Source organism: Pseudopipra pipra, chromosome 7 (genome assembly GCF_036250125.1).
Source record: "Pseudopipra pipra isolate bDixPip1 chromosome 7, bDixPip1.hap1, whole genome shotgun sequence".
Taxonomy (NCBI): Eukaryota; Metazoa; Chordata; class Aves; order Passeriformes; family Pipridae; genus Pseudopipra; species Pseudopipra pipra.
In genome coordinates, this window is record NC_087555.1 from 38,490,483 (window position 1) to 38,507,754 (window position 17,272).

At 38.8% G+C, this 17,272-nt stretch overlaps 1 protein-coding gene across 38 annotated transcripts in view; it reads right to left on the reverse strand.

Moving 5' to 3' along the window:
• Positions 1–17,272, reverse strand: part of NEB (nebulin) — a 101,021-nt gene that overhangs the window by 16,211 nt on the left and 67,538 nt on the right. For 21 of the 38 annotated variants that reach the window (XM_064661718.1, XM_064661717.1, XM_064661715.1 and 18 more), the window contains 24 exons: positions 17,067–17,171; positions 14,745–14,849; positions 13,035–13,139; positions 12,837–12,944; positions 11,676–11,780; positions 10,937–11,041; positions 10,704–10,808; positions 10,011–10,115; positions 9,813–9,923; positions 9,488–9,598; positions 8,892–8,993; positions 8,679–8,777; positions 8,067–8,165; positions 6,044–6,154; positions 5,815–5,919; positions 5,012–5,116; positions 3,860–3,964; positions 2,939–3,049; positions 2,617–2,727; positions 1,905–2,018; positions 1,671–1,775; positions 1,153–1,257; positions 932–1,036; positions 53–145 (listed from right to left, as the gene is read on the reverse strand). In XM_064661718.1, coding sequence (XP_064517788.1) covers positions 53–145; positions 932–1,036; positions 1,153–1,257; positions 1,671–1,775; positions 1,905–2,018; positions 2,617–2,727; positions 2,939–3,049; positions 3,860–3,964; positions 5,012–5,116; positions 5,815–5,919; positions 6,044–6,154; positions 8,067–8,165; positions 8,679–8,777; positions 8,892–8,993; positions 9,488–9,598; positions 9,813–9,923; positions 10,011–10,115; positions 10,704–10,808; positions 10,937–11,041; positions 11,676–11,780; positions 12,837–12,944; positions 13,035–13,139; positions 14,745–14,849; positions 17,067–17,171 — 2,535 coding nt within the window. Of the gene's footprint in view, positions 1–52; positions 146–931; positions 1,037–1,152; positions 1,258–1,670; positions 1,776–1,904; positions 2,019–2,616; positions 2,728–2,938; positions 3,050–3,859; positions 3,965–5,011; positions 5,117–5,814; positions 5,920–6,043; positions 6,155–8,066; positions 8,166–8,678; positions 8,778–8,891; positions 8,994–9,487; positions 9,599–9,812; positions 9,924–10,010; positions 10,116–10,703; positions 10,809–10,936; positions 11,042–11,675; positions 11,781–12,836; positions 12,945–13,034; positions 13,140–14,744; positions 14,850–15,556; positions 15,662–17,066; positions 17,172–17,272 lie in introns of all 38 variants that reach the window. The other 17 variants (XM_064661723.1, XM_064661724.1, XM_064661703.1 and 14 more) reach the window with 9 other exon arrangements.

Here is a 17,272-nt window from a genome sequence, read left to right on the forward strand (position 1 = left end):
ATTTCAAGAGGAATTAGCAGTGGTAGAGGATTAAAAATCAATTCTTTTGTACCGAGCTGATATTATCCTGGGTTTGTTTAACTCTCTGCATCTCTGGTGTCTTTTCAATAGTGGTTCCAGTTCCAATATCTTCTTTATACAAAATCTTAATATTTAGAATGAAGACAACAAGGTTAAGCATCCAAAACACAACATTCTTGCTCTTAAGAGAGTGAACTGGGGCACGAAGGATCAGCTCCAGTCACTGCCTGTTGCCTCACTGAAGTCTCAGCACCATTTGGGGAAAAAAAGGGGCTGATCATCTATATTTGATGCATTTTAAGTAGAATATCATTGATATAATAAATCTATTTCAGTAGAATATCTGAGAAACCTGGGCTAGTGGAAGGTGCCCCTGCAGGGGTTGGGGTGAGATGGGCTTGAAGGTCCCTTCCAACACAAACCATTCCATAATTCTAGGATCCAAACATTTGTGGGCCAATTTTAGGATTGAAAATCGTAATTTGCTCTAATTTGTTTTCCACAAATGTTTTCCCCTTTGTTGTGTGCTTTAATAAGGGTGCTGGAGGCAAAGTTCTACCACAGACTTGAGGAACTTCACAGCAACATGGAATGGGAAACAAATCAGGCAGACAGTGCACGAGGGGCCACAGGACAAAAATGCACTTACAGGGGGACAGGACAAAAGAAAAGGAATACTAATTAATTACTAATGAATACTAATTAATTACAGGAGTGACTGTTTAACTATATCACAGCTACGTATGCGAAAAAGTCCAATCAGGGCACTCCATAAAAAAACAGGTGGTAAAAACACTCCATAAAACCCAACTAAATCTACTGGACCTGGAAGAGGAGAGCCAAACCCAGTTATTTTATCCAGCATTAAACTGGATTTTTGGGGACAACTGAGGACACAAAGTGACCCTACCGAGCTGAAGTTCTTCTGGTTCTCTTTCACCCGCAGCATCTCCGGGGTGTCTTGGACAACTGTGACTTTTCCTTTGCTGTTCTGAAGGTCTGACTGGTACTGGAGCTGTTGGAACAGTTCAAGTAAAATGTCAAACGTTGACTCCACCCCATAAACCTTTACTTGCAGAGTTTTCTTTGAGGCTGAGAAAAAAAACAACAACTTTGTATTTCTGTACTTACCATGCTGAAGTTCTTTTGGTTCTCCCGGACTCGCTGCATTTCTGGGGTGTCTGCCACAGGCACATAGTGTGACATGCTCTTCTCTGCCTCCTCCTTGTATTTTTTCTAACAGAAAATCCCAAATACATTAAAACAGAAACCACAGAAGCAGTGATAAGCTGGCATTATTTATTGCTGCATAATGCCCATCGTTACGAAGATGTGAGTACTCCTCTGCCTGCTGTAAACTGAGATTATGCCTCTGTGTCATTAATTTAAATATTAGGTTATTAAGGAGTGGAAAATTAAGCTAAATCCACGCAGAAAAGAATTAGCTTTGGTATTGCAGGGTATTACACAGCATTAAAATCAATTAATTTGATTATTGAAATGGAATTTCAGAGTAAGATGCCACATCACAGCTCTAGAGAGATTTGCTTCCTGGTGTAACCTGAAAGGTGTCAGAGGTGGTTATTTAGGTGCCCAAATTAGTATTTTGTGGCCAATGAACAGTGATTAGGTCGCTTCACTCGAGATACCTGGCTGGAAAGGTTCTTGACCTGGTGGGCATGAATAATCTCTGGAGTATCAACAACACTGGTGTAGTTGGCTTTCTCCATTTCTGCCAATTGTTTGTATTTGATCTGTCGGGCAAAGCTCAGGTTTAGGTGCCTCAATCATCTCTGCACAACAACTTGCACTGGGTTTAAGCACAAAGAACTGAGGTTTCCTTTAAGAAGAGCCCAGGTGACAGCTCAGGGTCCCCCACACACCTGGCTGGCGATGTCCGTGGCGTTCTTGGCCCGCACGAAATCCGGGGTCTCCAGAGCCAGCTCTGTCAGGCCTTTCCCTCGGATTTCCAACTCCAAGGCTTTTTTGTACTCTTTCTGCGGGGGAAGACAGGGAATAGATCATGGCAATGGGAAGGAAATACCTTCAGCAAGTTTCATGAGCACACCTCAGAACAGGAATACTACCAATATCAACTCACAATTAAATCCAGTCACTTCAGGGTGCACTTCATGACTTAGATCCTGGCTTAGACCCTTGACTGATTTAGGCAATGGATTAATGACCTAAATGAGTCCCTGGACTGATCTGACTATTGATCCCAGCACCTGTTTCCCACCTGAATTCCCAGCAGTGACTGCAAAGCCACAAAAGAGCTCCCTTTTTGATCCTTAGTCACCCACTCATGTTCTTTTTATCACTCTACTCAGGAGTTTCTAGGGAATGACAAAGTTCATTCCTCCCTCAGTGGGAGGGTAGATTTAGATGGGATATTGGGAAGGAATTCCTGGCTGGGAGGGTGGGGAGGCCCTGGCCCAGGTTGCCCAGAGAAGCTGTGGCTGCCCCTGGATCCCTTTAAGTGTCCAAGGCCAGGTTGGACAGGGTTTGGAGCTGATCTAGCAGAAGTTATTCCTTTCCATGGCAGCTGGAGGATGTTCCATCCACTCAGGAATTTTCCAAAGAGCTCTGACATACCTCATTGAGGATCTGAGTTGCATTCTTGGCTCTCAACATCTCTGGAGTCTCCTCCAGGGCTGTCAGTCCTTTCCCTTTAACACCTTCCTCCAGATCCTTCTTGTACTCTTTCTGCAGGAGAAGAAGGAAAAAACCTGCAAATCCAGGCTAAAGGGAGCTCTGCACTCTACTACTTAATAATATATAAATAAATAATGATAAAAAATAATAAATAATAATAATAATTAAAAGAATTAAAGTAAAAAGAACCACAAAAGCTCCAAAAGAAAAAAACAGATGTGGAAAACAAGAAGGAGAGAATAAAGCACAGAGTTGCTGGTACCTCACTGGCTATTTTGGTTGCATATTTGACATGTAACAGGGATGGTGTGACCTCCAGGCCAGTCAGGTTCCTGCCCTTCATGGACTCCTCAAAGTCCTTCTTATATTCTTTCTAATGAAAGCAAGAGGGGAAAAAAAAAAAAGCAAAATAGCAAATGTTTATCACAGCATTTTTAATGATGTGAAAAACTACTGGGAGGATGGAGCAGGAATTAGCATTAATGACACTATTTGAGGGCACCTAAAGCAATAAATCCTATTTTGACCGAAGGTTATGAAACAGCTCATTGCTTTTTAATGGAAATATGACCAGATCCTGCCTTTATTTTTTTATTTTTCTGCTTATTTGTCCGTGTAGAGAAAATACTTAAAGGAATCACACCAACACAATGACTTATATGGCCCTATAAAGATATATGGCCAAGCCTCCATCTGTGCCAGAACAAGATTATACTTCAAATAAACCCAACAAAACTGCTCAGGGAAATGGAGTGACAGGTGTGGGACAGCAGAGACACACAGGGAATAAAGGGCTTCCTCAAAAATGGAGGTTTGAGGTGAAAAAATAACCAGGGCACTTTCTGTGGGCTGTGATAACCAACACACACTGTATTTGTTTTGTAAAGTTTAAGGGAGATGTATTTCATGTTACATTTCTTCCTCAAAGACTTGTTTAAGCTTCATTTATTGAGACCTTCTTGCTAAAAAAATAACAGATAAAAACCCACTTTACTGTGACACAGGAAAGCTTCAGTGGCATTTCATAACCAGTGTAAAGAAATCTGATGTAACTGTAATTTTTCAGTCTCTCAGCATGCACAGAATGCAGGTATAACTGCCTATTAAATGTCTATTAAAGTTTAACTATAAAAAAATAAATGGCAGGATTTTTTTTGACCATCAGTAGTGATTTTGACTGTACCTCGCTCTGCATGAGCTGGGACTCCTTTGCTGTGAGGTATGTTGGAGTCTCAAAGTCCAACATGGGTTTTCCTTTTTCCTTCTCATACTTCTCCCTGTATTTCACCTGAGAAGAAAAGACAAAAAGTCACCCTCCTAAATAATCCAAGATCAAATTCACTGACTAATATCTGCTCACTGACAACAGTTCTGTGGTAAAAAATTAATCTTTAATACTGTTTACCTTCCTGAAAAGTCTATTACTGACCATTAAATTTCAAATTTTGTGCCCAGGAAGGAAAATGTCCACAAAGTTGAAGATATTCTTCCTATAAATTACATTATTCAGCCTTTAGAGCATCGACTGTTGAATGAGATGTCACTGAGTCAGAGCCTGATCCCAAAAAGTAGTGACTTAAAATTTCATTCTAACCATTTTCTTACAGTCCTTTGTTATGTGGCCTTTTTGCTCTTCCATGCCTTGAAAATCCCTGGGAGTGTCCAAGGCCAGGTTGGAGCAACCTGGGCTAGTGGAAGGTGTCCCTGCCCACGGCAGGGGGTGGGACTGGATGGGCTTTGGGGTCCCTTCCAACCCAAAAAATCCTGGAATTCCATTCCATGCCATAACCTTTGTGTCCTACCAGCAATTTTCCTCTTGCTCTACAGCCAATAAATACTTGGAATGGAAGGATTAGAGACCAAATCAGAGTATGAATTTCTCTGGAATGATTCACCATTTTATTCCAGAGGGGAAAACCAGACACATTTAATAGTCGTTTGGGTTAAAATAATTTTGGATGCAGAAAAGGAATGGCAAAAGTCTCCTTGCACTTGAATAATTAAAGCAGTTGAAAATACAACTGCAAACTGATTCCTCCAGTTTCCAGTTTTTCTGTGATTTCCAGGTCATTTTTCTATAGGAAAACCCCCCTGATAAATGTATTATTCACTGTAAAAAATCCATGCACAGCAGGGGTGAGGAACTGAGACTGACTGTGGAATGAAGGTATTTTATCTGTATATTTTCTGTGTTCTACTTGCAAATGTGCAGATATTTCTCATGAGGCAGCATTGGTAAAGCAGAGAGGGATTGTTAGAGACTGGAGAGAATTTCCTGGGAGGATTTCAGGGATGGATATTTTTTGGGATAAGGACAAACACACGACCAACTTACGTGGCTCTGGAGTTCTGATGCCTCCCTGAGATGAACCTGCTCAAGATTATCTGGCACCACATGGTAGTGACCCTTACTCTTCTCATATTGCTTCTTGTACTGGTACTGAAGGGAAGGTGTCAAAAATCATCTCAATAAAAAAAAAAATCCCTCAGAAAATTTACTTCTCAGGTCCAATCAAAGCAACACTTCAATGGAACATCAAAGAGAAATTAGAAATACAAGAAGCAAAACAAAAAGCAAGAAGTTTAGAAGTGATTTTGGAAACTGGGAGTTAAAGGTGTGGGTTATTTTTTTTTTTGGGTTGTAACAAAGATTTTGTCAAAACCATTAAAAAAAAGAAAAAGGAAAGAGAAAACACAGCAGATAAAAGAAAAGGCTGTACCAAGATATGTTTTTTGCCTTTTCTCAGCAAAATTCTCAATTATTTTGTTAGGCATAATCATGGAGGTTTATAACAGGGGGATATTAAACAAACATGAAAAGATAAAAAACCAGAAAAAATTAAAGAATTTAAATATATTAATCAGTAAAGAAAAAAAAAAGGCATTTGTTAGTGTAGTGCAACCAGTTAAAATGGGATAAAGAATCAATCCACTAAAAATTATCAGAGGATTTGAAAGACTTCCCTTCCCAGAGGACAAAAGTGGTGAAGCTGCTGGTTAACGAGGAACTAATAATTAGGAGGTGGAGGAAGAGATCACTACCAGGTGACATCCCATGGGAACAACACTGTTACAGGAGGAGTTAGCAGAGGGAATTCCCTGTGGGATTGGGAATTAGGGGTGAGTTAAGGCTCTTACAGCGCTGGCGAGCTGGCTCGTGCTCAGCACGTGGTTCATGATCAGCGACTGCGACATGTCCGTGACGGGCTTGTGGAGCTTCTTCAGGTCAGCTTTGTACTTCACCTGCACGGCAGGGGGGACAAACCACCTCAGGAAACTGGGCTGGGGGGGGTTTGGTAACACCAAGGAGGTTTTTGGCAAAGAAATCTGAACTTCCCCCTCAGGGCAAAGCACAACCCCCCCGTACCTCACTGGCCATGTTGTGGGCGTCCTTCATGGTCTTGTAGATTTTGGCCTCCTTTAGGTCATACTTTGGCTTCTTACCCAACTCTTTGGAAAAGTTCTCCTTGTATTTCACCTAAATGGAAACAACCAGGGGTTACAACTGCTCTTGAGGACTCATTTGTTTGGTGCAGAAGGCAAAGAGGCTCTGCTTCAGTGGGGCTGCTGGGGAGAAGAACAGAAATGTAATAACCTGAAGGCACCCAGTGGAATAAAGGTTATAGCAAAGAAAACCTGACATGGAAAGAAAATCTACATCTGTATTTACAAAATACCACTTGAATGAAAAACTGCATCTCCTCAGTGTAAAAACAGAAGAGCCGAGAGAATTGTGGTGCCAAAATAGAGCCAAATCCTGGCCCTTGGACAGGAAGAATTTTTCACTTGATGAGAACTGGCCATTGATTAAAGACATTTCACAAAGAGATGAAAAGAGAGGTATAATAAGAGTATAGCATAAAACAATTACATATATAAAATATATATTATATTTTATATAATATAATAATATAAGATGATATAATGTAAGAGGATATAATATAATATAATATAATATAATATAATATAATATAATATAATATAATATAATATAATATAATATAATATAATATAATACGAGGATATATAAGGGTGTTTAAAAGAACTTTTTACATATTTCTTGGAGAAATAAGAGCTTTAAAAGACATAAGAGCACTGAAGATGTCAATACATCAAATACTTTTCGATATGTTATTATACAAACACTGTGTTCTGGCTGAATAAGAGACGAATGACACCAATGATCACAAACAGGACACAATTAATTACCAGGAATTAGATTATACAAGAGGTTTAGTAACACTTCCAAGCCACAGCAGCAGCAGCCAGGTAATGAGAGCCATAATAATGCAGCAGATCCAGGCTGGAGGCAGAGAAATGTTGACAAGAATGAGAATTTTTTAACCCCCAAAAATTGCAGAATTGAAAGCAAGCATGACAGACAGACAAAATCCAACTAAAAAAACCCAACTGGATAAACAAACAGGACATAAAGAAGGACATAAGAAGTTTATGAGAAGAGATAGCCAAGAGAAAACAAAATAGTTGAAGATATTCCAGTTATTCTTTGCTCCCTCACTGCCTCTACAGCAGCTTATTTTCTCTCAGAACTAAAATAATCTCAGCAAAGAATGTTTAAAAGACCCAAAGAACTGGTCAGCACTGGGACAAGAGCATGGAAAAGGAGGATCTCAGCACTGAGTGGGAATAAACTTAATTTCTTCTTTTTCTTGTAATTCAGTGGTTCAAATAACGAATCCCTGGCTCTGCTGAAGAGATCCATGGTTTTCCTGACACTCAAACGTGCCACAGATACATGCAGCAGATATGGAAAAAACAAAATCCCCCCTTTTTTTCACTTGGAAATACATGTGTAACACTGAAATGGCACACACCTGCTGCTGCCACTTCAACAGCTGCAGCCCAGGCTCACTTTTTTATTTTACAAAGGTTTTGAGGTGGGAAGAAGGATAAGAAATGATGTGCCTTCCAAGCCCTCCCAGGCTCTGGGATTGATTCAGTCACACACTATTTTTCCACTATGAAATTCCAGCACAGTGTAAACTGGCTGTTTACATTTATAAATAAATTAGAATTTTAAATTTCCTTTAAAATTTACATAAAGTTTAAACGAAGTTTTAATAGAGGTCTGAAAGTTAAAATGAAGTTCTAGTGACTGTTCACTGAAAATTTCCAGCACCATCACTCAGATTTGTCATACACATATATTTCCTTTTTTTTTTTTGCACACTTTCAGAAAATAACACCTCAAGTTTTAGGTGTTTTGGCGTGAAAAAGATGAGTTTTCACTCATCTGGAAGCTCCAAAGCCATTTTGAAGGGCACAATAACATTTCAACAAGGTGGTGCTTCAGAATTGCAAGATGATACACAAGCAAGAGACAGGTGCACAACAATGGCATTGATGCCACTTAATTAAAATTATCTTACATGGCTACTGAGCATATTGGCTTTCTTAAAGGTTCTCATCCAGGGGGTGTCATAGGATGCAGCTCCGTGGCCCCTCATGTGTTGTTTGAGATACTCAGCCTACAATCAGCAGCAAGAAAGCAAGGTCAGAAAGGCAAAATTCCAGCATTAAGGCATGAAAGGGGGAGAAAGAACCAAGCTCTGAGGTCCTGGCATGAGATTATTTTGAAGACATGGGGTGGAAAGCGGCTGCAAGAAAGCGAGTGTCTGTTCAAAGGGTGGGTAATAAGAGTTGGGTCAAGGGGGGATTCTTGTAAAGCCAATAAATATCCAGAAGAGCTGTAAAAGAACATGGCAAACACTTCAGCTTTAGCATTTAAAAAAAAATATCTTCTCACAACACCATTTTAAGAAGATTTTATAGCTCCATTAATGCCATTCAGTAAATCAGTAGAAATGTTCATCGAACAAAGAAATACCTGCGCTGGTATTTAATTTTGACTTTATTTTTTTCCCTTTTCCCCTAATCTAGAAATAATTTCAGTTATAATAGTGACATTATAAGTTAATATCATGTCTCATTTCTCTCACTGTTCCAAAGTTTTCCCCACTTTTTAATTAATTCCTCCTTACCTGGCTGGTGAGCTTGGACACCTCCTTGGCCAGTTCAATGTCTGGCCGTCCCAGCATGGTCACCCCCACACCAGCTGCTCCACGCTTTTTATACTCAATCTAACAGGGAAAATAAAGATACAGTTGGCATTCCCTTTGAATTATTTTACTGACACTGCTTTAGTAGGAAAATTAACACCTAAGAATTATAGAGAAGAATTAAACCCCACTTACATTACTGATTAACTTGGCAGCCTGAGTTGCTTTCTTAATATCTGGTCGATCTGCTATTGGTGTGTAGTGGAGCTTTGACTTGGCATCCTTCTTGTATTCAATCTAATCCATGAAAACAGGCAAAGAAAAGGAAATTCCTGAGGATTATCCATAAGGAATATACCAGTGAAGGACACAGCAACGTTGCTGAGAAAGTATATGGGTTTATTTTTGAAATAATTTCACAAGGAAGGGATTTGGGAATTTATTTTTGCAAGTTTTCTACAAATGAAGAAATAAACATTGGAAATTCTGTCTGTATTTGAAAGAATGAAAAAATTATTAGATGTGATTTGCATCACATTACTTTAAATCCCACCATGTGATCAAGTACAAATCCTTCATTTCAGTGTAATTTTATATTTGTAAATACAGGTACTTTAATCTTTCAGATAAAAGTAAAGATACAATCATTCAGATAAAAGAAAAATAAAACTTTTCAAAATTACACCAAAACATGAAGGCTGGGAGGGTATTCAGAAATACAGAAATTTGTTTTTTTGATTTAATTTGCTTATAAAACCTACTTAATTAATGGAAAGAAAAGGCAAACTCACTGTACTCTGGTTTTTGGCAACTTCCATGGCATGTTTCACTTCAGGAGGCTCCAGCATGACAGAATAATTAGATTTGCCTTTCTCCTTCACAAACTTCTTCTTATAGTTTGTCTGTTAAGAGCAAAAAGGGCCACGTGTGATTTGGCAATTTCACAGGGAGGGAAACGCTACCAAAACTTGGAAATAACCCCCCAAAACTGCTGAGAAGGGCTCAGGTGGAGTCCCCTCATTCCCAAAGTGTGTGGTCCCCAGTTTGGTTGTCAGGATCTGCAGTTTAGATCTCAAAGGTGGTTATTTGGAGATGCTGATGTGAGTCTGAACCCACCTCGCTGACGTTCTTGGTCACCTCCTTCACGTGCGCCGTGTCCCGCGTCTCGGCCAGGGTCGTGAAAGAGCCGTGGGGGAGCTGCTTCTTGCTGTGCTCTTTGTACTTGTTCTGAAAGCACAGCACAAAAAGGGCTAAGAAACAGCAATTCAGGGATTAAATTAAACTAAAAGGAGCAAATAACTGCTGGTGTTTTACCTCGGAGACAAGAGAGCTGACGTTCTTGGCCAGGAGGATCTGAGGGGTGTCTGGGACCACATGGTACGTTCCCCGGGCTTTGTTGTGCTTCTCTTTGTATTTTATCTACCAGGAAGGAAAGACCTGATTTTAAGCCATGTTTATCTTGTCTTGTGGCAGATTAAAAAGTAATTATTATAGTTGTGTCTGCTTGCTAGTGCAAAACTTAGCAGAAAATCCCATATTTTAATATATTCCAAAATAAATTCATTTTAGTCTATACATTCCTAGAGCTCTCACTTGGAATTTTATGGATATAGCAAATATTAATATCTGGATAGTAATTATTAAAGATACTTTGTGTTATGCCCGATTTATAGCTGCAGCTTTTTTTGTTGTTTTCTCCAGATATTTCCATTTCAATACCAGGAATGCAGAGATACCTGGGTGGAAGGTCTGGGGTGTTCAGGTAACATTAACTTTGGATATTAATTTAATATTGTGTGACATTTACAAGACCAAGTTTATTCAAATTTTGTTGATTTGTTAATGAAATAAACAAGTCAATTCAAATAATGGAGTAAGACTGAGAACAACTGTTCCAAGCTTCACCCCTATTCCAACCATATTCCCAATAAAACAGTTAATGTAATAAATAAAGTTCTAATAAAGAACTTTACTTACTTAGAGAGGAAAAGTGAGTTCAGTACTTACATCACTGGCTAAAATGGCATTATTTAAGGCCAACACTGTGTTTTTATCATCAGTGACAGAGATTTTGCACCCCTTCAGGAATTCCCGGTCCAGTTTGTATTCATACTGCAGGGAATAAAAAATAAAAAAAGGATAAGAGAAGAGAGTCTCAGATCTTCTACAATTTGTTTCTTATATTCTGGATGTGAGAGATGTGGGAAAAGGGAATATTTGGGTTGTTCTGACTTTCTTACATCACTCTGCTGCAGAGATGACTTGGCTGCTTGCACAAAGTCAGGCCTGTCAGCAATCAGGTGCCAGTGAGCCTTGGCTGCTTCATATTTCTTCTTATAATCCAGCTGTTTGCAGGGAAAAACCAAACAAAAGAGAGTTAATTGGAAGTTGTGAACTTTACACATGACATAGAGAGGGAAATTCTCTTTGATCTGTCCCAAAAAAAGAGAGAAGAGGGAAGAAAGTGCAGCTACTTCAGATTGGGGCTTTCCTCTGACTCATGCAGAGTCTATTTATTCCAGTTTTCCCACTCTTAGGTGGAAAATGGAATATGAAGGGCTGAAGTGATGTCCTGACTTTGAGGAAGGTGGGAGCTTTCAGGTTCTTCCTCTTGAAATGGGTGTTGGGCCACTAAAACCAGAAAACATGGGAAAGCTTCCCATGAAGCTCTTGCTTTGTCTACAAGAACATCCCAGAGAATTCCTGGGACAGCTGTGTGTCTGTCAGGAAAGAGGACAACTAAATGAACAGTAGATTTCTGACACAGAAGGACCTCCACTGACCTCAAGGAAAACTTGCAAGAGTGAGAATTTTAGCACAAAATGAATTAAAATATATTGAAGTCAAGCGGGGTAAGAATTAGAAGCGACGTCCAAGCTGAGAAAATTCAGTGGAACTGAAAATGGAATTTGTGACCTCTCCTGCCAGTCTAAAACACTCTCCATAATGAAATTAAGACCTGAATTGAAGTGAACTCACGTTGCTGTTGAGCTTGTAAGCATGTCTTGGAGTCTTGATATGAACCGAATCTGCCACGACGTTGCAGCGAGATTTGCTCCTCTCATACATTTCTTTGTATTTCAGCTGCAGAAAGACCAACACATCAAATGTTACAAAGGTACCAATCAGCAGCAGCAAGAAAAGCATCCCAATGCGAAAAATATAACAGTAAATTTGCTCCTGTCAAGATAAAATCTTAATAGAAGAAATGACTGGATGTGGTTAAAAGAAATGCTTTAAATATGCTTGTTTTCTAAGAGCATTCAATGCCTCCTGAAAACTCCTTTGTAGAACCTCAGCATTCAATTTGGAGCTTTAAAAAATGTACTTTAGTTCTCAGATCACTTTGAAACATCTCTGTCTCCTGGTGATCCCATTAGTATCTGGATAATATGGTTATTTTTCCTTCCTGGATTTACTATTTATGTAGATAATCCACAGAGCATCTGAATGACATTCAGGTTACTTATTCTGACAGTACTATATTGAGTTACAGAAGTGTTAATATCCTCATTTTATTTATGGATATCTAAAGAACAATACAAAGGTCAGGGAGAAAGCCTAAGGTAGAAGGAGGAATTAGGACCAGGACTCCTAAATCCTATATATTATTCTATCTACTCCATCTTCCTTTCTCTCTCCTTTCTAGTCTTTCACTGCCCCAGAATCAAAACACATTTTTATTTTAGACCACAATATCTACCTTACGAATTCACAACATCCATAGAAGAAATTGATAAACACAGTAAAGTATTAACTAATTTATTCAGGGCTCAAAAAAAGTCACTAGAGGACGAAAACCTAGGAAAAAACTCCCCAATTCATGATTTAGAGATCAGTTGCAGCTCATGGCTTTTATTGCTAGTAAAATGTAAATTATTAATAAAATGCATAATTACACAAAAAAAATGTTTCAAGAGTTACAGAAGAATGTTACATGAAACACTTGCTGGAAAACTGGGTTTTTTTGAAAGAGTATTAAATGAAAATAGAGTTTAACAGACAAACAAAACAAAATAGGCTCTAACAAGAAAGGATTTTTTTTTCCTGAGTCTTACACCTGACTTAAAAACGTTGGCTGTCAAGGTAACAAGTTAATTCTGTGTGTTTTTGACCCCCAGCCAGGGCTGATTTACTCACATCACTGATCCTGTCCTTGACCTTGCGCACGTGGAGCAACATGGGCGTGTCCTGGATGGTGGTGTAGCCCTTGGGCTTGGCTTTGTTGTACTCCAGCTTGTAAATAATCTGCAAAGGCACGAGCAGATTAATTCCCTGGGGTGATTATCCCACTCCAAAGGCTGGGATGAGGAGGAGATGAGCCCAAAGCACACTCACATCACTGATCTGTTTGTTGACTTTGGTGGTCCTCAGGTACTCCGGGGTATCCAAAACTGTGGTGTATTTGTCTTTCTTCTTCTCATAGTCCTTTTTGTATTGAATCTGGTGGTGGGGAAAGACTGTAAATTAACACCCAGAGCAGGAGAAAACCTCTGGGAGAGATGTGATTTTACATGAACATCACTTTGCAAAACCCTCCCCCAAAGCCCAAGAAAGCTGAACGTGCACCAGGAGCTGAGCTTTGCAAACCCCTCCTGTGCCCAAGAGGCTGCCTGAGTAATTAATTTGTCTGATTAACTTCATTCATTTATCTCCAGGATGGAGCTAAAGAATCAATCTTGGCAGTTCAGTGACTTTTAAATTCCCCAACTGGACAACATCTCCTTTTTAAATATTCATCATATTTGGCCCAAGGTTGGACTTGATGATCTTGGGGGTCTTCTCCAACCTTAATGATTTTACAACCAGAATGAGGAGAAATGTAAAATATCTTAAACAACCAAAGATTAAAATATCCACCACATATATTCTAATGCTATATATATATTTTTAAAGGCTTTGGCAGCAACATTTGTGTCTTGATAACACTTTTCTTGCCCTACTGAGGACTCCAAACCTGTTTTCACACAGTTCAGTGAGAACAGGCTGTTCACCAAGAGTTTGGATTCATTGTAGGCATCCTGAGGGCAGCTGGAAGGGGTTTGAAAACATTTTTAAAAACTCATTTTTAAAACAGAACTTTCACTGCATCAGAAAACAAACCCATGCTTTTGAAACAGGACCATGACAGACAAAATATAAAAAACTTATGAACAAATAATCAATGATAACATGAAGTGAACATGCAGTTAGACACTGTTTGTTTTTTTTTAATTCAAACATACTTAAAATTACCTGCAAGGAATTTTTAATGAGATAATAGAAATCCACAGAAAAATGGAATAAAAATGCCTAGTAAACACCTTCAGTAATTTAATACTGAAGAATATTATCTGTGCTAATAGTAAAGAATAACACCCTTCTTCCTCTCATGTAACTGTTTTCTACTGTTCCATTTCCAGTTTATAACTTAATTTATTAGTAATTTATTATTATAAATTTCCAGTTTATAATTTATATAGTAGTAGTTGTTGTTGTTGTTGTTATTATTATTATTATTATTATTTTCCAGGTTTATAATTTATATTGTGATCAGGAATCATTTTTACCATTGAAAGGAGTAAGGTCACTGCCAGCAGCTGTGATTTCAGAGCACAAATAACTCTGTTCTCTATCTGACACCATTCCAGGCAGAGTGGGAATAAATGTTATAATCTACTTTAAATTACTTCATCATTAATTCTGTAATTAAGAACTCATGTTATGGAAGGTGGGCAATCTAAAAAATGGTGGCAGAATGAGAATTGGGTTAAGGAAATATTAACATATAATATCTGAAATGTGTGAAAAATTGCTTTTTATGTAAATATGTGAAATATATAACAATTATTTATGATGAAGGGAGAAAATGGAGACAAGATCAGCCTGAGCTGAGTGACCCAGTGACAGTAAATGTGATATTCTGGTCTCAAAACTATTTGATCACTGCCAGCATAAAGCACATCAGCAAATCCTTGGGGTCTGAAATCCGTAGGAAAGCAGGAAATATTAGAGGTCCAAGCAGCGAAATTGTATCTAAATGTCTCCTAGAGCAGTTCTTCATATTACCTGGCTCCACAAGTAAGTGTTGTAGAGAGCTGTCAGCATATCTGGCCTCAGAATTTCATTACATCCATGTTGCAGGAGCATCTTGGCAAAGGATTTATAGCTTTTCTGTTCATGCAAATGGCAACGAAGGACAAGAGAGACCCATGAACACCAGGAACAACAACACAGCTCTAGATCCCAGACACTTGGAGAGTGGAGAGATGTAGGCAAGGTACTGTATGTATTCATTGACATGTGCATACAACTCACATCTGCAGAGCTGGGAATGTCAGGGGCAGATATCGCCAACAGAAATATGAAATGGATAAATATTCATCTAAAAATATATAAATGCATTTGTATTAAATGTAGAAAGATATTTCCTCTCCTATCTGCATAGGGAAGGAAATGTCTTAATATTTTTATAGGGAAGGAAAGGAAATCACGAATTTTTGGGGGGAGATGAGGGGAAATTGTAGCTGAAGGTGAGAGCACTCAAAAGGCAAACATGGCACTGCTGCTTATCTAGGAAGGAGAAGATTATCCTGGCAAAGGCCTTTAAAAGAGAGGTATTAAAAAAGAAATGCTTGATAAGTAAAGGCATTTTTTAAACCTCTCCAGTGGCTTGAAGAGGGCTCAGGTTCTGCAGTGAGTTGATGCACAATAATGAAAGTACATAAAGCACAGAGCAGCTCACACAAAAAGTCCCAGTCCTTTTTGGGTGGCAGAACGAAGATCGTCGATGACCCGAATGCCCAGGACAGTATCACAGCTGATACTGCTGGGGGAAGGTGGCACACAGTTCTGGGAGTGACCCAGTGCTCCCACAGTACCTGACTGCTCAGCCTGGAGACCCACTTGGCCAGGAGATTCCTGGGATCATCCACAATAACGCTGTACCTATCTTTGAGCTTCTCATAGGCAGCCCTATACAATTTCTGCTCAGGAGAGCATCACACAGCGTGACAAGAGAGTGAAAACACAGAGAGATCATTGTTCTAACCATTGCCACCTCTGCACAGGGGTCATTACAGCCTGGGCTGCGAGGTCATGGCCAAAAAGAGAAAAAGAATTAAAAACAAAAAGAAGAGAGAGAGTATTTCCAAAGGTACCAGGTTGTCACTGGAAGGCCTAAACCACAATTTAAACATGTCTACATATTCCTGCCACTCCAATAAACTCATTTTATCACTCATTTTCTTCATGAAAAATAACAGTAGAACTCTATTACAGATTCTTGAGCTGAGGATAAAAAGATGACAATGAGATGTGGGGGTAAAAGACAATATTTTTTTAACATTTTGTAAGCAAAATCTATAATCCCTTATTAAAGACTTATCACTTATATAACAGAAGACATTCAGGCAAGTTCATTCCAATGTATGGAGACCCATTGCTAAAATTTTACCCATTTATGCTTCTGATATATAAATTTTTCCTTATTTGCTTTACTGAACAATAAGAACTGAATACTAACAATCATCCATAAGAAATTCTGGCTCATTGTTTATCAAATTCAGTAAAAAATTATAGCAACAGAACTGGAATTGTATTTGTTGTGAACAGTTTTTCTTACCCAAAAAGGTAAAACTATAATACATGGACAGACAGGTAAACAATTCATTGTAATAGATGGTGAAAAATAATGAAATACCAAAATGGGAATCTAAATATCTGCTTCTTCAATGAAAAGCATCAGAGCTGTGTGTGATATTCCAACTCTGAGCTGATGGGAATCACCCAGAACATGGTGTTTCTCCACAGGCTTTGTCCTGGGGGTGTAGAGAACTAATCCTACAAATTCCAGGGGTGATTTTAACCTTAAACCCCGGGGGGTTCATTAACCCCCTGTACTAGAAGGTGTGTATATTGTTTGTTTAGCACTAGAGGTGAAAAATAAGATAAAAGTGAGTAGCAGAGTGGAAAAATTCAAGGCAAAATATATGGAATGAAAGGAGCTTTGGTAACTTCAGGCATAAGACTGTCTTCCCAACACTGGTTTTTCCAATGCTTTAGGAAAACAATTGGATTTCTCTCTATACCTTTCTCAGATGGAAATCACCAGTGTTACTCCACAAGCAGCATTATTTATCATTTATTTCCCAGTCAGCAAAGTTCCTTTGCAATGAGACAAATTAATGGGACGGGGGTGGGAATTTCACTTTCTAGGTTCTGTAAAAAACTAATACTCAGACAATAAGAACAACCTTATCTTCCATGATTTCAGCCTGATCTTAAGGCATCTTTAAGCCTGAATATAAGGCAGATCCACCTTCAGCTCTGTATTTACATACAGATTTTACTACTTGAGTAGGAGACTCCAGAGGAGCCTCCAGCACTTACCCCATCCATCAGCTGAGTTGCATATCTAAAATGCTCGTTACTTGGAGAGTCAGCCACGTACTTAAACTGGGACTTGGTCTTCTCAAACGACTCCTTGTACTTGCACTGGAGAAAACCAGAACCAAACACACAACAAAAATCCCCATTTTAATCTAAAGAATGGCCAGGCAATGAAAAGAGGATTTTAGAGACAGACCGTGGTAGAA